Raw genomic sequence first — 23,672 nt, 5'->3', positions numbered from 1 at the left:
TTGTACAACCAGCTTTCGCTAAATTACACCAGCAAGTCTTTTGCAGTTTGTCTTTACGAGCTTTCCACATGTAAAAACTGACATTTTTACCAGTTCTTCACAAAATTCCTCAAGCTCAGTCAGACTGGATGGAGAGTGAATTTAATTTCCCCATAGGATTAATAAAGTATTATGGAATTGAATTCAATCGAGAGTGCCTGTGAAAAACAGTTTTTAAGTTTTACCACAGATTATCAGTTGGATTTAGGTGTAGACAATGATTGTGCTGTTATGAAGCATATGCCTTGATCTAAACTGCTGTGTAGTCCTCACTGTTTAGCATCGCCGTCCCAGTGAACCCCCGCTTCAGTGTAAGTACTTTGCAGCCTCTAGCAAGTTTTTGTATTTATCCACCTGCCACCATTGTGTTGGATGGTGTTTTCAGGGGTGATGTGCCGTTTTCCTCCACATATAGCGTTTCACATGTGGACTAATAAGTTTAATGTTTGTATCATCTGACCAGAGCAACTTCTTCACCATGTTTGCTGTCTATTACATGGGTTGTATCATAATACAAACAGGACTTCTTGGTTTTTCTGTCAACAATGGTTTTCTTTTGCCACTTTTCTATAACTGCCAGATTTTTGGAGTGCATGACCAGTAGTTTTCTAATGAACAGGTTCTTCCTCCTGAGCTGTGGTTATCTGCATCTTCTCCAGAGTTACCATAGGCTATTTAACTGATTTCTTCATTTGGTCTGTCAATTTAAATGAACAATTATATTTTGGTAGGTTAACAGTTGTACTATACTGTTTTTATTGCTTTTCAGTAATGAGCTTTGAACATCTGGAACCTGTCTGTTGTGTTTCTTGGTCTTTATGATGCTGTTTGTTCTCTAACGTTCTTTAACAAACCTCTGAGGGCTTCACAGAACAGCTGGATTTACACTGAGATTACATTACACACAGATGGACTCTGTTTGCTAACTATGGGACTTTTGAAGGCAATTTGATCACACTAGATTTGATTTAGATGAAATAAATTAAAAGGGTTGGAATGCACACTGTATGCAACTCACATTGTAGGATTCTTTCTAAAACGTTTTGAAATATAATTTTTCATTGACCTTGCAGTATTGCACTACTTTGTGTTGAGCTATTACATAAAATCCCAATAAAGCCTGTTGATGTAATGTGACAGAATGTGCAAAGGTTACAAGGCAAGAACTACTTTTATATTCTGATAACGATAAAAATATGATTAAGACTCATGCAAAACATCTGAGTCATCCTGATGAAAAGATAACTGCAGCTTCTTCAAACCTAATGACAACCTGGTGAGGTAATTTATTCCACAGAGCCTGGTGAGATGGAGCAGGAAAATATCTGAAACACGCAGGACTGTGTGCCAGTGTATTTCAGGTCATTCAGATGGAGGACTGTTTCAATTTAATATTTACAGCCAGGGCTCATTCTTGTTCTATCTTGTTTTATTTTTTTCCTTGTTTCTTTGAAATGGGCAATCGTGAAACCGATTAGTTTTCTGAAAGACCTCAAGGAAGAGACAGAGCAAAAAACAAAAATGTAATACTGAGCAACAGGGAAAACAGTGACTAGTCACACAACAATGGTGTGTGCAAACAGATGAACCTTTCCTCTACATCCTGCATGGGCTATAGAAAGTGAAACACATGCAGAGCTCAGTTGGGTTCGTAATTAGGAGCACAGCAGGTTGGATCAGACATGGGTGTGTCATGCACTAGAAGATAAAAGCAGATAACCCTCATTATCACTGATGTAAAGATCAACATTCTTGGCATCTACCTTTCCTGTGTCAGGTCTGCACGAACTTTGTGAATCTGTGGCGTATAGAAGTTGCAGCCTACCACTGTAATAAACAGTCTGAGAAACAGCCGCATTGTTCCTGTGGCTCTTCTGTGCTTGTTGTCTAATAAGTGTTACATGTGAGTTTTACAGAAGAGCAAGCGAATGGGGCTAACTGAATTAGCTGAAACTGAAAGTTTTTTATCTTTAACTTTAAATTGAAAGAGTAAAAACTGATTTGAGATTAGAGCAAAAGGCTGCATTTTTGCTTTAAAGCAGACAGATTTTCTTCTAATCATTTAATGTAATTTTGATGAATAGTTTTGGTTCTTTAAATGTTATTCCAAAGTTCTTCTTTAATCTTTAGCTGCATTTTCACCAATGTCACATCGAGTTCCTGACTTCGTATTGTTTTTTTATATGATCTATTCCTTAAAGTACCTAAATCTGACCTAAAAGACAGAAAATGCTTCTAAACTCTAGTGGTTAACCAATACGAACACACTAGAAACTATTTCAAATGAAAACGTTAGGATTCTCGTTACAAGCAGTCTTCCTCAAAGGCACTTTATTCTCACTATTTTGCTACAACCATAAAACACTGAAGACAGGACAGTTTGGCTCACTCTTTATCAACCACTTATCCACTTTTCACTTTTTTAAGCAAACATGCTATCAGTCCCAGGAACTAGTGCTGAACATAAGTAAAAAAGCAAATCCATCTGTTTAGGAATTACCTATGTGCAAAGACTAGTATTTTATGCCTAACCATGTTATTTTGCATTTAGCGAAAATAAAGCAATGGAAGGAAGTTTGATTTTTAAACAGGCTGCTATTTTCAATGGGTGAAAATATAATTGTTTTGTTATTCTTCAAAGATCCTTCTGTGTTATGTGACTTACCAAGGATTGGAAAGAAAGTTTCTGGCCCAACTTCATCTATTTCTAATGTGTTTGGAGAGGGAAAAATCTGATCCAGTGATGGCTCTAGCAGCTGTTGTACTGAAAAATCAGCTTTATTATCAGATGAATGTGTTTTAGCCACAGCTTCATTAACGGTCATCATGAAAGCAAATTTTTTAGATTTAAAATTTAACTTTGACATTCAAATTTCTAGATTTCCCTCTGGAGTTTTTCAAAAACATCCTGGAAGTTTGTGTACAAAATATTCACCTTTATTTGCTTGAATAGTAATTGGGTCCTATTATATGTGGGTTCCTCAAATCATGAAACAAAACAAGCCTGAGCAATTTCACAGCTTGTATTTCTTTTTGGCATCTTGGCTAAAATAAATGAGCTGTCAAAATCTGAAACCAGAGGAGTAATATTACGTTAAATGAAGATTCTTTGAATGCTCGGTTTTGTGAACACTGAAATCTTTACCTCTATGGCAAAATTAAATACATAAATAAGTCGCTAGGAAGATAACTACAGGGCAAACCTGGAAGAAAACCTGTTACAGGTCGAGACTGGGGTGGAGGGTTACCTTCCAGCCTGACAATGACTTTAAACATACAGCCAGAACTACAATGGAAGCTACAGTGGGATAGTTACATATATATAAATAAATAAATGAATAAATAGCAGTTTTAGTTTTCTTAGCATTTAAATCAGACCCAGTTCAAGAGCCACAGGTGCAGTTTAATCGAAATAAAGTATCCTAGAGACCAAATAATTAATGAAATACACTTTTTTTTGTTTTTAAATGAGTGTGGATTGAAATATCAATGGAAAATCCGCAGAAATGTTAAACAAATACAAGATCTTTGTCATTTAAAAACTGAAATAAGAAGAAAAGATCTGGAAAAACAAACATATTTATACTCAGTTATTTATACTCTGCATATTTATGCAGACATAATTAAAAAATAAAAGCAAATTCCCAACTTTTTAAGCCTGCATAGGGAACCATGTCATTCTAAATCATAATATACTGAAATGTTCCAGTCTGTTTAGGCTCTGGTCCAAACATTTACCAGAGCCCAGATCCAAATGTTCTGTCCATGTTGAAGGAAGTGATTTGTTGTTTTGATCTCTCCTCTGTTTTACACCCTTTTTTTTAAAGTAAAACTGTTTCAGTCCACAACTGACAATTGTTGGTCTGATGATAAAGAAAATGATGTTAAAAATCAAGGCCATTTTTAAGGATGACTTTGAATCATAATATAAATAAGTATAAAAAATTGTAATTATAAAATGTTACATTTCAGTTTTGATTTATATAAAAAATATTCTCATTTAGAATTTTCTGTTTCTGATTTTCTGTTTCGTTTTGTCCAGTTGGAAACATTTTCCTGGTTTCACTATTTTTTTTTATTTCATTAGCTTATGTGAAAATAAACATGGGATGGAAAAGGGCACAGTTCATGTTTTTCAATAGGAATGTTTTATCCTTAGGAACAGATGTGCTGCTTTTTTTTTTGTAACTTTGCCATTTTAGGTTTATTTAAGGAACTGCAAAAATAGTCAGAAACATTAACAAAACATCCTATCACAAAATTGACTTATATACAGGTCCTTCTCAAAATATTAGCATATTGTGATAAAGTTCATTATTTTCCATAATGTAATGATGAAAATTTAACATTCATATATTTTAGATTCATTGCACACTAACTGAAATATTTCAGGTCTTTTATTGTCTTAATACGGATGATTTTGGCATACAGCTCATGAAAACCCAAAATTAGCATATCATTAAAAGGGTCTCTAAACGAGCTATGGACCTAATCATCTGAATCAACGAGTTAACTCTAAACACCTGCAAAAGATTCCTGAGGCCTTTAAAACTCCCAGCCTGGTTCATCACTCAAAACCCCAATCATGGGTAAGACTGCCGACCTGACTGCTGTCCAGAAGGCCACTATTGACACCCTCAAGCAAGAGGGTAAGACACAGAAAGACATTTCTGAACGAATAGGCTGTTCCCAGAGTGCTGTATCAAGGCACCTCAGTGGGAAGGAAAAAGTGTGGCAGAAAACGCTGCACAATGAGAAGAGGTGACCGGACCCTGAGGAAGATTGTGGAGAAGGGCTGATTCCAGACCTTGGGGGACCTGCGGAAGCAGTGGACTGAGTCTGGAGTAGAAACATCCAGAGCCACCGTGCACAGGCGTGTGCAGGAAATGGGCTACAGGTGCTGCATTCCCCAGGTCAAGCCACTTTTGAACCAGAAACAGCGGCAGAAGCGCCTGACCTGGGCTACAGAGAAGCAGCACTGGACTGTTGCTCAGTGGTCCAAAGTACTTTTTTTGGATGAAAGCAAATTCTGCATGTCATTCGGAAATCAAGGTGCCAGAGTCTGGAGGAAGACTGGGGAGAAGGAAATGCCGAAATGCCAGAAGTCCAGTGTCAAGTACACACAGTCAGTGATGGTCTGGGGTGCCGTGTCAGCTGCTGGTGTTGGTCCACTGTGTTTTATCAAGGGCAGGGTCAATGCAGCTAGCAATCAGGAGATTTTGGAGCACTTCATGCTTCCATCTGCTGAAAAGCTCTATGGAGATGAAGATTTCATTTTTCAGCACGACCTGGCACCTGCTCACAGTGCCAAAACCACTGGTAAATGGTTTACTGACCATGGTATCACTGTGCTCAATTGGCCTGCCAACTCTCCTGACCTGAACCCCATAGAGAATCTGTGGGATATTGTGAAGAGAACGTTGAGAGACTCAAGACCCAACACTCTGGATGAGCTAAAGGCCGCTATCGAAGCATCCTGGGCCTCCATAAGACCTCAGCAGTGCCACAGGCTGATTGCCTCCATGCCACGCTGCATTGAAGCAGTCATTTCTGCAAAAGGATTCCCGACCAAGTATTGAGTGCATAACTGTACATGATTATTTGAAGGTTGACATTTTTTGTATTAAAAACACTTTTCTTTTATTGGTCGGATTAAATATGCTAATTTTGTGAGATAGGAATTTTGGGTTTTCATGAGCTGTATGCCACAATCATCCGTATTAAGACAATAAAAGACCTGAAATATTTCAGTTCGTGTGCAATGAATCTAAAATATACGAATGTTAAATTTTCATTATGACATTATGGAAAATAATGAACTTTATCACAATATGCTAATATTTTGAGAAGGACCTGTACATTCAACACAGTTGAAACGACTTGAAGATTAAAAGAGACCAAGCACATCATATACCTAGGATCTCTTAAGGGTCCACCTCTACCATCTACATTTCAGACATAAAAACATCTGCTGCTGTCTGATCAGCAGAACAAAAAAGATATAAAATCAGTTCCTATTGCACATCCTGCTCTTCAGCAGAGCTCAATGCCACATACTGTTGTATTTCCAAGCTAACTGAAAAACATATTTTTGCTATTTTGAGTGCTGAAATAGAAATTAAATTGTGTTTAGTGACAGGAGACCATTTCCGTTCAGCTGACTTTGGCTCCATCTGGTGGAGTAGGAGTGAAAAACACAGAAAGACAAAAGGAATCAAGAGGCGGAGTGTCGCATATCCAACCATCCTGCTTTTAATACAAATTCAAGATACAATATCTACATCTATGGTTTGAAAGGAAAGAACAAGTACATAAGTGAGGGGTATGGCATCATCAGAGCTGGCCCTCAACACGTTCATTATATGTTTCGCGTGTGCCTGATTATATATTTCTCTTGACACAATAATCATTAGAAATTGAAGGAGTAACATATTCCATATATGTTCAAACATTGTCAAGACGTCAGGACCACACATAGAGTTCATATGAGAATAAGATCAGATTTAAACAATAACCTCTGAGGTTGTGTGTGTGTGTGTGTGGGTGTAAAGTGTGTAGATAGACAATTTGTACCCACTCCCTGTCAAAAATACACCTGCTACTGTGTGCTTTCAAGCAAACTAAACACCAACAGCATATCAGGAAAATTTACCTCAAACCTCTCCTCTATATGTCGAACTTTTCCAATGCCCTTAAATGCATTGCTGCTGTAGCTACGTATAGGTCATCTAGGGGAAGTGGGGGTCAAAGGGGCATCACTGTAAACCTCACATAGCTCTGCCTCTAATGTACATCTCTATAACTAATCAGACATCAGTAATTAGTATCAAATAGTACCCTACACAGAGGGCATATGTTCTCATTACAAAGCAAATAATTAAAAAAAGCACATAAAAAATGGAAAAAACAAAACAAAACAAAAAGTGACATCATACTTCAACATCAAAAACAAACATGTTGTTGGTTATCTGTAAAAGAAATTAAAATAACAAAATAGAATAATATATATTTTTAAAAACAATATGATATAAATACGACAAAGTGAACGAGAACAATAAGGCTTTTTAGCAACGCTAAGTAGTACATCACATCCAGTCCCACTTTATATACGCTGTGCTCGGATGTTTGGAATGGTGCTGCGTGGGACTCTAGTGGCAGACTGTATGTACAAAAGTGGTGGACCTGCCCAAAATGTCTAAAACTGGGACTTCAATGTGCTCTTTAAGCAAGAAATAGGACCAATTGAGATTATAGTTCAAATTAGGTAAAAGATACACACCAATATCGCGAGAGTCTGAGCAGTTTACATTGGCTGGTGAAGTTGGGAACTTCTGTACAGATGGATAAATGAAACAAAAAAATATAAAGGGGTTCGATGAAGGATTGGAGAAGGGATAGGAAATATACAGCATATTGCAAAAGTAATTTCCACATTTTGTCTTGTTTTAATCACATTAATGCATTTTATAGGGATTTTATGTGATAGACCAACAGAATGTGTGAGCATTAGTTGATTATGGAAGGAAATGATGGCTGATTTTCAGACTTTTTTACCTAAAAACTGGGGCATACATTTATATCCAGCCCCCATCACTTTGATACCCCAAAATAACCTCCAACACAACCACTTTCCTTAAGAAGTCATCTAAACAGTAAACTCAGGTGAGACCAAACTTTGTGGCCTACATGCTAAACACCATGTATGGCAGGAAACTAACATTAAAACATCCCCCTGAACTCGCTATCCCCATCATGAGACATGGTGGTGGTAGTATGATGTTGTGGGAAATGATTTTTACTAAACAGTTTATGGGAAAATGGATGAAGCTAAACACAGGGCAAACCTGCAGGAAAGCCTGTTAGAGGCTGTAAAACACTTGATACTGAGGCAGAAGTTTGCCTTCTAGCAGAACAACAACCCAAACAAGCAGCCAGATCTAAAACATTATTGTTTATATCAAAGAATATTCCTTTCGTTCATACATATATCCATTGAAGAGTCTATGGCAAGACTTGAAAATTTATGTTTCTATCCAATCTGACTGACTTTAAACTATTTAGCGAAGAAAAATGGGCAAAAATAAAAGCTGGTATAGATGCTCCAAAGACTATTGGGGGGTGAAGGTGAGTAGGCTGAATACAAACGCATGCCACACTTTTCAGATTTTTGCGTGAGAAATTTGGAAATGTGGAGAAAGAAAAACCCACACTCTTGATCTTCACAGCATTTCTTAACATCTTTTTATATCCTTGTTGGATCTTTGATGGGACAAACATGAAAATTTGAAAAACCACGTATCCCTTTCCTTCCACTTCACATGTTTTGCACTAACGTGTGTAGTTCAATCCCATAAATTCCTAATAAAAAAAATTGTAGTTTGTGGTTGAAACATGACCAAAGGTGAAAAAAGTTCATGGGAGTATGAATATTTGAACACTTTTGCAAGGCACTGTACCTTAAGCTAGGATTTCTTTCATTATCTTCCATCAGCAGTAGGCTCAGCGAAGGGGTGCAATTCAAGTAGGGAAACATCAGAGTGGGAAGATGACCATGTCCCAAATTTCATCCTTAACTTAAGATGTCGTGTTTCACAACAGAAGCTTGGCAAACAATGCATTAAGCATCAAGCAGCGTGTTAAAAAGATGAAAATCAAGTCTGCATAAGGCAAAGAAAAACATCTAAAACAAAGACCAGCAGATATGAGAGAAAAATATACCAAACTGTAAGAGAAACATAGAGCTCAGATCTTTTGCTAGTATATCCTTCAATAAGCAGCTGCTGAACCAACATATGGGGACAGACATTCAAGAGGAACCAGGATGGATGATGAACAAAGACGATAGCAAACAGCAAGCAGGACTTTTTTGTTGATGAGGAATGCACTGGATTACAGATCCCAGCCAGCTTCTGGACTTTGCGGGCTCTAAATGCGGCTCCAAGGTCAACTGTAACTCAGAGCTGACAAGACTGGGGACGGTAAACCTGGGGCCTGACTTTTCTCTGACTGACATTGTGCTGGGTAACAAATAGGAGCCATGCCTCCTTATAGGCCACAGTTCTTGCTCGCGCTGCGCGATTTTGTCTTGGCACTGTGCATCTGGTAAATGAGCATCCACCTGCGTCTCCAGCAGTCCTCAGGTCTAGTGGGTCCATAGACGTCTTTGAAATAGACTCATAGACACAAAGAAATGTTCACCTTGTTACTCCTTTAGTAGATCAAACTAATAGATATAAAGTTGAGGATAAAAAGCCCATTTAGGGTGCAGCAAATATCCAGGCTCTTTGTGTTTTTTCTGTTTTTCTCTTAAATCTTTTTGTATTTTACACACATAGAGTAGCGTAACTCCTGTTCAGAAACCTTTTTGTATTTCACGGGTTCATACTTGAGATAGCTGACCACAACACACATGTATTTATACGTCCTTCACACTGGAACACTGAGGTAAGTATATGGATTACACATGGATAGTCTCCTCGCCCAGCAGGGAAACTCTGGTGAGCTCAGCTGCTTTTAGGGAATTCTTGTTGCTGTTTTTGTTGCTAGTTGTTGAAGAATTGGTCTTTAAATCTTGCTTCCAGGAAAAGTTGTTGCCGTTGTTTTGGATCACACCCCCCTCTCTCTCTCTCTCTCTCCTTCATGTCGTTTGTTGTTTTGTTGACATCAAAGCAGAAAGGTGGATGTGCGGCTTTCTCTTCTCTTATGTTGCATAGTGGTCAAAGCTACCCAGGTACTCAAGAGCAGCCTGATAGCAGAACTGGTACTCATCCTGGAGGACAGACAGACAAAGAAAGTAAGAAAACAGCCAGGTACTTATTAAAGAAAGGCATTAATCACTATATTTAGTCTATTTTCATTTTTATTAGGTTTCCTAAGCATTTTTTATTTTAAAATTCCATACTAATAATAATTAATAATATTTCCATATTTAAATTTCAAGATATCTTAGATAATTATCGTTAAGACACACACACCAACACATATATATATATACATATATATATATACATACAGTATATATACAGTGTATATATATATATATATATATATATATATGTGTTGTATATATATATATATATATGTATATGTGTTGTATATATATATATATATATATATATATATATGTATATATATATATATATATATACATATATATATATGTATATATATATATATATATATATGTATATGTATGTATGATGGGGACGTGGATGCTCTGTTGTTCTGGGTAACGTCACTTCCTGTTTTTGCTGTTGGTAAATTGTTTGGTGTGTGAAGCTCTCTCGTTTGATCTGATTTCTCTCTACTGTGATATCTCTTACTTGTTCTAATACATAAGCACGTTAAAACACTTACTTTCTGTTGCTACTTTTAACATTTGGGGACTCTCCATGTTTTACACGGTTTTTCTAGTAGTGGTAAGGGGTCGCTAGCTTAGCTTTAGCTCCACCATGGCTACCCATTCTGCTGTTTCTCTCTCTGAGTCTTCTCCTCTCTCCTGGTCTCTGTGTCAGATGTTCAGTTACTCCTCTGTCTCCTTTAGTGATAATGGTACGTGTAATAAATGTAGCATTTTTGTAGTTTTGGAGGCCCGGCTCCGCGCTGTTGAAAAACCAGCAGATAGCCGAGGCCCCTTAGCCAGCGCGGAGCCACAGAGGGTAGCTCCCCGTAGCAGTCCTCCAGCAGAGCCCGCGCAGCCGGGGCTTCAGGCCGGCTGGGTGACGGTAATAGAAAGCATAGTCCTAGATCCCAGCCCACAGGTCACCACCAACCCGTCTGCGTTTCTAATAGATTTTCCCCGCTCAGTGACACACCCGCTGAGAAGCCAACTCTGGTAACTGGCAGCTCCATAGTCAGAAACGTGGCACTAGAGACACCAGCGACTATAGTCAAATGTCTGCCAGGGGCCAGAACGGGCGACATCAAATCATACCTGAAACTGCTGGCTAAGGATCAGCGTAAATACAGTAAGATTGTTATTCACGCTGGCGGTAATGACACCCGGTTACGTCAATCAGAGGTCACCAAAGTTAGTGTTGCTTCGGTGTGTAAGTTTGCCAAAACAATGTCGGACTCCGTGATTTTCTCTAGTCCCCTCCCCGATCGGACCAGTAACGACATGTTTAGCCGCATGCTGTCATGCTGGCTGTCTAGGTGGTGTCCAGAAAACAATGTGGGTTACATTGATAATTGGCGAACATTTTGGGGAAAACCTGGACTGATCCGGAGAGACGGCATCCACCCCACTTTGGATGGAGCTGCTCTTCTTTCTAGGAATCTGGCCGAATTTATTAGTTCTCCAAAACTGACAACCCAGGGTTCAGACCAGGAAGCAGGGTCGTAGTTTAACACTCCTCTCTGCAGCTTCTGTACTGCTACCCACCCATTACCTTATTAAGACAGTGTTTCGCCCACGGCCAAAATTGAATAGGTTAAAAAATAATCTAAAAGGAGGAAATCAGGAAAATCTCATAAAAATAAACACAACTCAGACCGAAAATAAAAAAAAATAAAACTATTAAATGTGGCTTACTGAACATAAGATCTCTCTCTTCAAAGACATTGCTAGTTAGTGACCTGATTTGTGACAATCAGATTGATTTATTTTGCCTCACAGAAACCTGGCTGCAGCAAGAGGATTATGTTACTATAAATGAGTCAACTCCTCCTAATTATTTAAATTTTCACATTCCTCGAAATACTGGGGGGGGAGGAGGAGTAGCAACCATCTTTCAGTCGGATTTATTGATTAGCCCCAGACCAATCAATAGCTACAACTCTTTTGAATATTTAATCCTTAGTTTTCCTCATCCAAATTGCAAAGCACTAAAACCACTTTTGTTTGTTGTTTTGTACCGTCCACCAGGCCCTTACTCTCAATTTTTAGATCAGTTTTCAGACCTTTTATCTGATTTAGTGTTAAATACAGATAAAGTTATTATAGTGGGGGATTTTAACATTCATGTTGACGCTGAAAGTGATAGCCTAAATATAGCGTTTAATGCTATCTTAGACTCAATTGGCTTTGCTTAAAACATTAACAAACCTACCCACCTTTGTCTTCATTCTCTGGACCTTGTGCTGATATATGGCATTGAGTGTAAAGACATAATATTCTCTCATAACCCTGTCCTGTCTGACCATTTCTTAATAACCTTTGAGTTTAATTTAACCGAGTACTCCACACCTGAATGAAAATTTCATTATAGTAGATCATTATCAGACGATGCTGTAACAACCTTTAAAGAATCTGTTCCACTTTTAATTTCCTCATTATCACTGAAAAGCACAATGGAGGGCAATAATTCTGTTTTGTCCCCTTCACAAATTTATTCTTTTGTTCATAGTGTTTCTTCATCATTGCGTGATGCATTAGACAATGCAGCCCCCTTGAAAAAGAAGGTAATCATTCATAGGAGGCTAGCTCCTTGGTTTAATTCAGAGCTGCGTACTTTAAAGCACAATGTTAGAAAATTGGAGAGAAAATGGCGCTCTACACACCTAGAGGATTCCTACTTAATCTGGAAAAATAGCCTACTGTTGTATAAAAAGACACTTCACCTAGCTAGAACAGCTTATTTCTCATCATTAATAGAAGAGAACAAGAATAATCCTAGGTTTCTCTTTAGTACAGTTGCTAAACTTACACAGAGTCATAGCTCTGTTGAGCCATCCATTCCCTTAGCTCTCAGCAGTCATAACTTTATGGGATTCTGCTTAAATAAAATTGATTCTATTAAAAAGAAAATCTTTGACATACTCCCGAAGATGATTACTTCATCATCAGCAAGTGAGACAACATTGGAAATAACTGCAGAACCTGATTTGTGTTTGGACTGTTTTGATCCTGTGAAGCTTCCTGAGTTATCAGAAATATTAGCTTCATCTAAACCTTCAACTTGTATGTTAGACCCAATCCTAACCAAATTATTTAAGCAAGTGTTCCCTCTGATTACCAGCACCATTTTAGATATGATTAATTTATCCTTAGTAAATGGATATGTACCACAGGCTTTTAAGGTAGCTGTAATAAAACCTTTACTTAAGAAACCTTCGCTTGATCGAGATGACTTAAAAAATTACAGACCTATATCCAATCTTCCATTCTTATCTAAAATTCTTGAGAAAATAGTTGCTAATCAAATGTGTGAGCATTTACACAGCAATGACCTGTTTGAAGAGTTTCAGTCAGGTTTCAGAGCTAATCATAGCACTGAAACAGCTCTGCTGAAAGTCACTAATGATATTCTTATGGCCTCAGATAATGGACTTGTGTCTGTAATTGTCCTGTTAGATCTCAGTGCTGCATTTGATACAGTCGACCATAATATTCTCTTAGAAAGGCTGGAATATGCTGTAGGGATCAGGGGAACAGCGCTAGGCTGGTTTAAATCTTATTTGTCTGACAGATTCCAGTTTGTTCATGTTAATGATTAATCATCTTTAAACTCCAGGGGTTTTTGTGGAGTACCACAGGGCTCAGTACTTGGGCCAATTCTCTTTACTATATATATGCTTCCAATAGGTCAAATTATCAGGCAGCATGGGATAAATTTTCACTGTTACGCTGATGATACTCAGCTTTACTTATCCATAAATCCTGATGAGCCCAACCAGTTAGTTAGACTGCAAGCATGTTTTGAAGATATAAAAACTTGGATGACTTAAAATTTTCTGATTCTGAACAAAAGTTAAGCACATATTTAGTCAATGACATGTACACACAACAGTATATATTTGATCACTTATTTTTTTTGACATTGTAGGGGAAGCTGAGCTTCCCTTGCAGTTTTAGAGCAACCGCCACTGACACACACACACACACACACACACACATATATATATATATATATACACACACACACACACACACACACACATGCGTCTAAGGCTTTGAGGCTCCAGTGAACCACGGTGAGAGGCCCTATCTACAATAGGTAAAACATGGAACAGATTTAAAATTTGCAGTTTTTTAAAACCCATTTTCAGTGGAATGCTTGGTAAATTACAATGCCAAAATCTCGTGAGCATAAACTAGCACAAGCGACAGCTAACTCTGTTGCTTGCTTGAGAAACTATAATGTGCTCAGTCGAGCTGAGTGAAGCTGACACCTCACCCACAAGAAGAATTATGAATTGTTTTCAATGTTGTCTGAGATATTATTAGTTTTAATTTTGGCCGATTACATTATTAGTTATTATGAAAGATATAAAAGGTATGAACATTAAAGTATAACGGTCGCAGACCATAAACGTCATCAGTTCGGGTCAGGACATGTGAAGGCTGCAGCCAGTGTTGTCAGATTGGGCAATTGGGCTTTTTTGAAAACATTGGGCTGAAAGCAATAGCTTTGGGCTGCTTTACTCAACGTTTGGGGGAGTTATGCCAAAAGTATGGTAATGCCAATTATAAACGACCCTAATGGGGTTAAGAGTTCAGCTAAGTTACACTGAGGTGCATTGGCCTAAAGCCCTTTATTGTTATTGTTTGACTTGATGTTGAGAGACGGCATCATGCTGGAGGGGGAAAACACAAAGAAATATACAGAAAGGAATGTGAGGTTGATCTGGAGCTAAAATTGTAGATTGCCTCTGTCCCAGAGGATGACTCGAAAGCTTGTTGGTAGAATTGTAATACAGAAAAAACATGGCGCCGCATTCTTCATTATGAGGTTCTAGAACGGTTGGGATTTGGGCTGGTTTGTACTGAGGTGGGCAGGTTTTACATTGTGTTTGAGGTGGAAACTGTCAGTCATATCTGGCAACCTTAGCTGAAGCTGGTAAAATCCATAGACGGTGGTGTTGATGTCTGGCGTAGACCACAGACAAAATGATCATGTGGAGGTCACGTGATTTTCTGAAATTAAAACTAACAATATCTCAGAAACCACTACAGCAAAAACAAAAATCTTAAAGACACAGACAAGCACAAACAAAGCACTAAAAAAATGAGACTATTCTGGTTCATATGTTGTCAGTGATGATTTGTGCTCTGTTACTGTGACGTCAAAAGTGTTTGACTTCAGTAAAAGACTCTATACGTTGCATCAGGTCACAATGTGTTATTGAGGGTACCTCAGTCTGCACCATAGCTGGTCTCTGTGTCCGCAGCATTTTGACAGTTTGGAAGATGTCCACAGCCCCCTCGTAACGCATCCTCTCAAGGACAATGCTTAGAGTGATGAAGACACCTGTCCGCCCCACACCAGCACTGCAGTCATAAAGAAAAACATGTCAGAGAAGATTAAAGGGTGCCAGGTTCCTCTGTGGTATACAGCTAGAGAGATATATTGAACTCTAAGAGCTTCTGGTTTTATTGGGAGCTTCAGGGATAAAAACAGCTGATTACCTGCAGTGAACGGTGATAGGCCCATCCTGGCCGAACTGCTCCTTGGTTTTGTGCACTTGGCCAATGAAGTCGATGAAGCCCTCCCCAGATTTGGGCACTCCTTGCTCTGGCCAGTCAGTGAACTGGAACTGACGAACCGTTCTGGACTGGCCATCCTGAGGAAGTGGTCGAAGGAGCAAAGATAAGAGCACAAAATCAAATCTCCAAAACACCAGAACACATTGCTGATTTAAAAGCTAACCTGACTTATTTTCAACACATGATGTTTATCATGTTAACATGCAGTTACTGTTGATTCCAGGGGATCATCTCAAAATGAATATTTCCAGAGCTTCCTATTGGATTGGCTGACAGATGCGCTGCCAGGCAACCTCCTTTTTTTCCCTTCTAATGATCACTGTTATCTGACCCGGGATCAGTTAGCTGTGGTTAACTTGAAGCTGTAACGTCAGTACGTCTGCTTCTGTCAGCCACTCAGGCAATTACATCTTTTCTCTTCTGCTCAGCCTCTACGACTCCCCTCTAATGGAGATCAATAGAGCATCTGTCAATGTGGCGTCACTGCAGGACAGACTTAACTGGAGTTATCTATGACTGGCACATGCACACACATACATGCCCATGTTGTCAAGATTATCTGGAGATGGCATGGTTGAATGCATGGCCTACAGCATCTTGTCAATAAGCGTGAACCGGACCGTGCTGCACACACACATTCGCATACAAAATACTCGCTGAGCACACTGCAGGTCGATAGGACATGCTTCGCATCACTGCCCTCTAACGACGCCAAAGGAATAGGGAGAAAAATTGAAGAGGACGATGTTACACAGCCTGGATGCAAAATACAAGAGGAGAATTGTATAATCACAAACCCACCCTGGCATCTGTAACTTTGAACTCCCGCAGGATGTACTGAGGCATGTTGTACTCCGCCATCGGGTCAACCACAAAGTACTGGTACCTGGCAGAGCGCTCGGCGGGCCAGTACTGGTGACACTTCTCCTGAGAGAGCAGAATACAACCAGACTTAGATGAAACATGAAACAGAGTTAATGCACTGCAACATAGTGGGACATACACTATATTACCAAAAGTATTGGGTCACACCACCAAATCAATGGATTCTGGTGTTCCAATCACTTCCATGGATGCAGGTGTATGAAGTTTGTTGCGGAGAAACTTGACTGAACTGCACAGAGTCCTGACCTCAAACTTCTTAAACACCTTTGGGATGAATAAGAGCTGAGGCTCCAATTCTGTTTTTTTCATCTAACTATGAACACACTCCTAAACCTCACTGAAAATGTCTACAGAATAGTTAAAAGTTGGTTCAGGTCCATCAACAAATTGGACCTTGTAGATTAAGAATAGGATGTCATTAAAGTTCATGTACATGTACAAATAGGATTCTATGTAACAGACCCACACAAGTAGTGCATAAAGTGGATGAAAAACAACTAGTTTTCTTTTTCTTATTACAAATGAAAATCATGAAAGTATGACATGCGTGTTATTCAGTCCCTCTAAGTTAATATTTTGTAGAATCACCTTTTGGTTACAGCTTTATGCCTTTTGGCCAACGCCTCTACCTGAATGTGAACATACAATCTTTTGCAGCATCTAACATGTGTTATACCATGGTTTCCCTGTATTTCAAAGTATCACCAGCTGCCTTGTCCCTGCTGAAGAACATCTCACCCATGATGTTGCCAACTCCATGTTTCACTGTGGTGACTGTGTTCAGGGTGATGTGTAGTTATTTTGCTTCCACATGGTGTTTTCCATTTAGGCTAAAAAGTTTATTGTTCGTCTCATCTTACCAGAGCACCTACATGGCAAGCTGAAACTGGGACTTCTTCTTGGCCCTATTCCATAAAGGCCAGATCTGTGAAGTGCATGACTATCAGCTTTCTTGTTGACAGATTCTCCCACTTGAGCTGTTGTTCTCTGCAGCTCCTACAGAGATACCAGGGGCCTGTCCTGTCATGTACGTTAGGTGGCTAGCCATATCTTAGTAGACTTGAAGTTGTGCCATGAATTTTCCCCTTTCAGATTATGGACTGAACTGTGCTCCATCAGATGTTTAGAGGTTTGGATACTGTTTTATAACCTAACCACGCTTCTCTTCTCTACACCTTTATTCTTCACCTGACTGATGTGTTTCTTGGTCTTCATGCTGTTTGTTCACAAATGTTCTTAGAAGGGCTGGATTTATACTGAGATTAAATAACACCTTAGTTGACTTCTGAAGGCAGTTGCTCTCCTTTGATTTTATTTAGGTGTACCAGTGTAAAGAAGGCTGAAAACAAATACCCATTTCACCCACACATTTTAGAATTTTGTTTGTAAAACAGTTTGATAATAATTTGTGGAATTCTGCCTTCAAAATTATGCACTACTTTGTGTTGTATTGTTCTCACCCGTCCCATTTCTCTCAGCTTCGTCAGCATGACCACGATGGTGGAGTTGTGCTCCCACAGCATCCTCCAGAAGTCCTCTGTAGTCTCAGCCAGTGGACCCTGGGTGGCGATGTAGCCTCTTTGCTGCCTGCACACACACAAATACGAGCACATATCATGAAGCCACCTCCTCACTCCATTCTCTCCGTTTCTTCATCTGCCAAGCATCTGAGTGAAAACTGGGTCAGGCTTCAGGCAAGATGAGGAACAGTTAAAACACACATGTAAAACCACTTTGAACGGTTGAATCATCAGGAAGCCCTCATTGTCCATCCCCTTCGCAGGGACTGAGGCGAGTGCCACGCCGAGAGACAAATTGTGGCAGCGTGTATAGAGTAATGACAGATCTGACACGACATGACAGATGAGAGGGCCACTGTGAAAAGCCCTCCGATCCAGTCACTTATCAAGGCACAATAAAACGACAGGAAGGTCGGGTCAGATTAGCGTTTGCAGGAGGACAACATACCTGTATCCATCTATGTAACTGGCATTGATGTAGTCGGAGCCCTCCAGACCTCGGATGGGCTGCAGGCAAACGCGAGTAGTTTCGTACGGCATGATGTTCACCAGTCGGTTCTTGAATTTGTTGCAAGGGAGGTTGGCTGTGACAAACCGTGATGTGTGGGCTTTGGTGTTGGCCAGGCGCTAAAATAGGAAAGAAATTAATATTTTGGATTAAAAATGTGATTATTTAGCAACTAAAAAGTTTGTCTGTTAATGTCTGTTACATAATACGTCAATCACTTCTAGGGCCCACTGACATGAGAACAGACCAGTAACAAGAATACATCATTTTGTTTTTTAACCACTTGTATCAATTAAACTGTGAGTTGTTTTGTTCATTTTCTGATTGGGTGCCAAATGAAAAAGGGCACGATGACCCTATTGATCTTTTTAATCGCTACAATTAAATCAAACCTCAAATATAAGCACTTCACTGTAAAACAAAACTGAAACATGGTTCACTTTTAAAACAGAAGTAGTTCATTTTCAGATTTTTGATAATTAGTGAGTTGCCTGCACACACACACAAATAAGAGCACATATGAATTTCATTCCTACGGTGAGCAACTGGATAATTCAGATGATCATAAGAAGAGATTAAATCTGTTCAATTCTGTTTTGTATTGCATGTTTTTTGATGTATTTCTAAACAAATACTGTCTGTATAAGGTATAATAAATGTGTGCAAACTGGTCAATGTTTCTCCACTAAAACAAGGCATCAAAATAAATAGGAGTGAAACACTACAGTGGATGTACAGACATCTTTCAAACTGACAGGTTTTTGAGATATGCAAAATATTGCAAATCATTTCAATTCTTTTCACACCTTTAACGTGACGTATATCCTATAAAATATAACGGGAAAAAAACTGTCTGAGAAAAATCCTAAAAAAGAATAAAAGGCTGCAGAAACCTGGTTGTGTAACTGTGCACACCCTTAGACAATCACTTTGTTTTATGCTGTAATATACCTCCACAATATATCAAACTGCAGTCACCATCGCAATATTAATGTCCAAAATCACAATCACAAAGGGCTACCTGAAGGCAAAATTTCGTAGGCAACAGTATTTCAAGTGGCCTGCAGTAAAATTCAGCTTTCCAATAAAATACTCTGGATGGACTTTTACTGCCAACAACTGATAAAGATGGCAGAGATCGTAAAGCTTAGGATGAGTAGTGGGAACATTGTTGATATACATTGGATATTTAAATGGAAGTCAAATCTTGAACAGTTCTAACTAGCAGTCAGTTTTGACCCAAAACCTTTAGGTCTCTGTTTGAAAGCTAAAGATGAAAAGAGATTTCAGGATCACAGTAAGGCCAAGCATACATAAAAATCAACAAAAAGTGGCTTTTCCAGAAGAAAATGTAGCTTTTGGAATGACCTAGCTGAGGCCAGAACTAAATCTGACCGAAAGCCTGTGGAGCAAGCTGAAAACAGCTGTGGAAAAGACATTTCCCACCTTAAACTCCAGCTCCATGCCGATGACGTGCTCTCCAGGCTCCACCTTGGACAGCTTCTGCATGTAGGAGTACAGGGTGCGGGCGGCCACCTCAGTGTTCCCACAAGCCACGGCCTCCAGCAGGGACTCATGGATGAAGCTGTACTGGTCCTCCGTCTGCACCATGTAGTTTCTCTGCGAGCGCATGAGAGTCACGTGGCCGTAGATGTCCACGGTGCGCTCGTGTCGAATGCGCTCCAGCATGGCGTCGATGACGATGAAACAGCCAGTGCGACCCACACCGGCACTGATGGACGGACAAAAATAACTAATTTTTGCACTACTCTTAAAAGCAAAATTGGTGCAAGCTATGAAACAGACTCGTTTGCTTTCTTATCCCTGGTCACCTTGTTTGCAACAAGATAGTTGGACCAGTCTTTAAATGAAACATTTCAAAGATACAGCTAGGTTTGTGCATACCTGCAGTGAACAATGATGGGTCCAGCATCGGGAGGATTGCAGGCTTTGACCCTGCGAAGGAAGTTCAGGAAGGGGGTGGGATATTCAGGCACACCATGATCGGGCCAGGCAGTAAACTGGAACTGACGTACCTCCCTCCTTTCACTGCTGCCACTCTGTCATGAGCAACGTGTGGGGAAAAACATGACTTTACAAGTCTGAATGGCTGCATGTGTAAGGAAAATTAATATCAAGCTAATTAATAATGATGTCTTCACGAAGGCTGGATTTACAGAGCCTTGCAAAAGTATTCAACCTTTTTCGCATTTCTTTCCGTTACAACCACAAACTTTTGCCTAACTGGCAAAACTCAACTTTGAACACACCATCCCGCCTGTAATAATGGTGATGGTTGATATATGAATGGAGCTAAATACAGGGCAATCCTGGTAGAAAACTTGTTAGATGCCACAAAAGAGTTGAGACATGCCCCCCCAACCCCCTGTAAAGTTGTGGCAAAATCTTGCTATGGTGATGCTTTTCTTCAGCAGGGATAGGGAAGCTGGTCAGAGTTGGCAGAGGAGATAAATGGAGATGAATCCTGGAGGAAAACCTGTTGGGGGGTGTGAAAGACTTGAGAACGTGGTGGACCTTCATCTTCTAGCTGGTCAAGAACCCTAAACATTAAGCCAGAGCTACAACACGGTGGCTTAGATCAAAGCATATATATTTGTTAGAATGACAGTCAGAGTTCAGAACTAAATCAAATGAAGAATCTGTGGCTTAAACACTGCTGTTTACAGAGTCTCTCCATCCAATCTGACTGAACGTTTGGTATTTTACAACAAATAGGCTTAAGCTTCAACGTGCAAAGCTAAAACGGACTCTCAAATAACTTGAAGGGAAAGTTAGATCTTCAAAAACTGAGTCAGGGAGGCTGTCTATCGGCCAATAGACAGATAAATACATTGAAATTTGTTGCCATGCTGTAAAAGAATGTGAAAAAAAGTGTAAGGAGAAGAACTTTAGAAAATCCATCCAAAGACAGCAAAATAAAAACAAATAAATCCCACTGGAAAACACAATGCAATTTTTCTTTACAAAATTGCCTAAAATTTATATGTATATAAAAAAAGAGATGATGATGGCATTTTTTTTATTTTTAAACACATCACTCTGTACACTCGATGTTTCATGAGACATCTCCAAAATACTGAGAAGCTGTGCAGCACAGGGAAGCTACAGTTGGCCTAGTTTCAGTGCTCCTAAGTAGGCCACAGGGACATGCCAGACTGACAGTCCTAGATGGGCCCTGTCCTCGAAGAAACCGCTCCACTTCCAGCGGTGATTGCATCTCAGCCCCTGACACATGGACCACGGCCTGATTTGATCGCTTCACGACACCCAGACCAATCTATTAGCCTCTTTGTGTCCACAAACACTGTTTGCTCGGTAATGACAGTCATTTATGAGATTCCAGTTTCAACCGGGGTCCAAACTGTGACCTTGGTTTATTAAAGAAGCTGTTAGTCGTAATAAATTTAAAATCAACCACAGGTAAAGTTGAAATTGAGCAAAATGATTCACCTTATGCAGAGAAATTGTGCGAACGCAGAAAGTGGCGAGCTCCATTGTGTCCAGCAGTGTGACCTGGGTCATCCCGTATGTCTCTGTGCCACGACTCGGCCAGTACTGATCACACTTGATCTGTTAGAGTATAAACACATAAGCACAAAAATCTTAGAAATGATGAATGCAGGTAAAATAGATTAATATGTTCCAGTGCTCGCGATAAAATGAATTGTGCATTTAGGTCACTGGGTAACGGCGTGGTTTTCTAACCCGAGACTTCTCCTCCAGGCGCGTCATCATGACGACAGAGGCGGTCCGCTGCTCCCACACCATCCTCCAGAAGTCCCCGAATGTCTCTGCCAGGGGCCCCTGGGTGGCAATGTAGGCGTTCTGCTTCCTGTAGCCATCGATGTAGTTAGCATTGATGTAGTCACTTCCCAGGATACCTGCAAACAAAACCCTCATGAGGCTCTCGATAAAAGCATCAATCTGCATAAGTGGCACATTAAATTAACCTCCTTGTATGACATCAAGTAATCAAATGAAACATTTGTTTCTGGCAGCAGCGGCTTTCACACGGCGACTACAAACAAACAGCACTCTGCTGCTGTGAATTTATGAGCCATCAAATCAAACCCGTTCATTCTCCCACTTCTTGTTTTGAAGAGGTGCCGGCTGCACTTGAATGCACTTGCCGGTGTTTGTCAGTCTCATGCCAATGCACACCATAGTTCTTCAGCAGCATTTGCAAATTTCTGATTTCACCCATTATGCATCTCACTTACCCTCTCCCTCTGAACACCTCAACGAGTTCATGCACTGAACTCGTTTGTTCAGGCTCTCATTAGAAAAGCAAACATGTTCCTGCCCCTAGCTGCCATCTCTGGAGGAAACTCACCGTCTATGGGAGCCAGGATAACTCGGGTGTGGTCATACGCGATGACGTTGGCGTAGCGGTTTTTGGGCTTGTTCACCTCCAGGTTGGAGTGCTCCCAGGTGAACTGCTGGCTGGGGTCGATCGACTGGAAGAAACAGCAGAGAAACACATTAAAAGAGGCTGGTGGCGTTAAAAGTACTAATATGTGGCAAAAGTATTTATACCCAATAACATTTTCACAGTTTCTCACAATACTACCAAAAACTTTAATGGATTATATTGTTTTTTTTTGGAATTGTAATTGACAAATAGAAAGTAATCGTGAGGTGGAAGGATAAGGATTCATGCTTTCAAAAATCTGAAAACTGTGGCATGTGTTCGTATTTAGCTCCTTACTTTCATACACCAAAATAAAATCCACTATAATAATTGCCTGCAGAAGTCACCTAATAAGTAAATTCCCTCAACTAGTATGTAGTTAAACTCTATGTAAATCCAGATGTTCTGTGAAAAGCCTCAGAGGTTTGTTACAAAACATTAGTGAGCAAAAGGTTTCTTGAGGACCAAGGGACACAGCAGACAGGTCAGAGATAAAGACGTGGAGAAGTTTAAAGCTGGATTAGGTTAGAAAACAATATCTCAAGCTTTGAACATCTCAGGGACTGCTTAGATCCATGATAAAAAAAAATGTACATAGTATGACACAAATGCAAGCCAACCAAAGCATGTGGGATCACCTAAATCATGGGTCTGCAACCTGTAGGTCCGGAGCTGATGTAGCTCTATAGGTCTTTAAGTTTGGTTAAAATTCTTTAGAACTCAGGAAGATACTAAAAAGTTTATGTTTTTGCAGCATCTGTACTAAACTTCCCAAGCAGAGGTGCTCGGATGGTTGGATGAATATTTCTTGGTTTGCACACTCACTGTTCTGGTCATTAAGTTTCTTAGATTATTCTTGTG

General features: G+C 39.7%; 1 protein-coding gene across 6 annotated transcripts in view; it reads right to left on the bottom strand.

Annotated features, from left to right (window-relative positions):
• Nucleotides 1–6,266: 6,266 nt before the first annotated feature.
• LOC124869747 (receptor-type tyrosine-protein phosphatase S-like) overlaps nucleotides 6,267–23,672 on the bottom strand; it is a 112,517-nt gene continuing 95,111 nt past the window's right edge. For all 6 annotated transcript variants that reach the window (XM_047367832.1, XM_047367827.1, XM_047367829.1 and 3 more), the window contains 11 exons: nucleotides 22,734–22,857; nucleotides 22,106–22,281; nucleotides 21,851–21,970; nucleotides 20,285–20,439; nucleotides 19,826–20,111; nucleotides 18,320–18,498; nucleotides 17,812–17,938; nucleotides 16,268–16,393; nucleotides 15,389–15,543; nucleotides 15,115–15,250; nucleotides 6,267–9,808 (listed from right to left, as the gene is read on the bottom strand). In XM_047367832.1, coding sequence (XP_047223788.1) covers nucleotides 9,740–9,808; nucleotides 15,115–15,250; nucleotides 15,389–15,543; nucleotides 16,268–16,393; nucleotides 17,812–17,938; nucleotides 18,320–18,498; nucleotides 19,826–20,111; nucleotides 20,285–20,439; nucleotides 21,851–21,970; nucleotides 22,106–22,281; nucleotides 22,734–22,857 — 1,653 coding nt within the window. In that variant the 3' untranslated portion in view covers nucleotides 6,267–9,739. The remainder of the gene's footprint in view (nucleotides 9,809–15,114; nucleotides 15,251–15,388; nucleotides 15,544–16,267; nucleotides 16,394–17,811; nucleotides 17,939–18,319; nucleotides 18,499–19,825; nucleotides 20,112–20,284; nucleotides 20,440–21,850; nucleotides 21,971–22,105; nucleotides 22,282–22,733; nucleotides 22,858–23,672) is intronic.

This window comes from Girardinichthys multiradiatus, chromosome 6 (assembly GCF_021462225.1).
Source record: "Girardinichthys multiradiatus isolate DD_20200921_A chromosome 6, DD_fGirMul_XY1, whole genome shotgun sequence".
In the NCBI taxonomy this organism is placed as follows: Eukaryota; Metazoa; Chordata; class Actinopteri; order Cyprinodontiformes; family Goodeidae; genus Girardinichthys; species Girardinichthys multiradiatus.
Note: the sequence above shows the minus strand (reverse complement) of the source record. Positions and strands in the feature narration are given on the sequence as shown.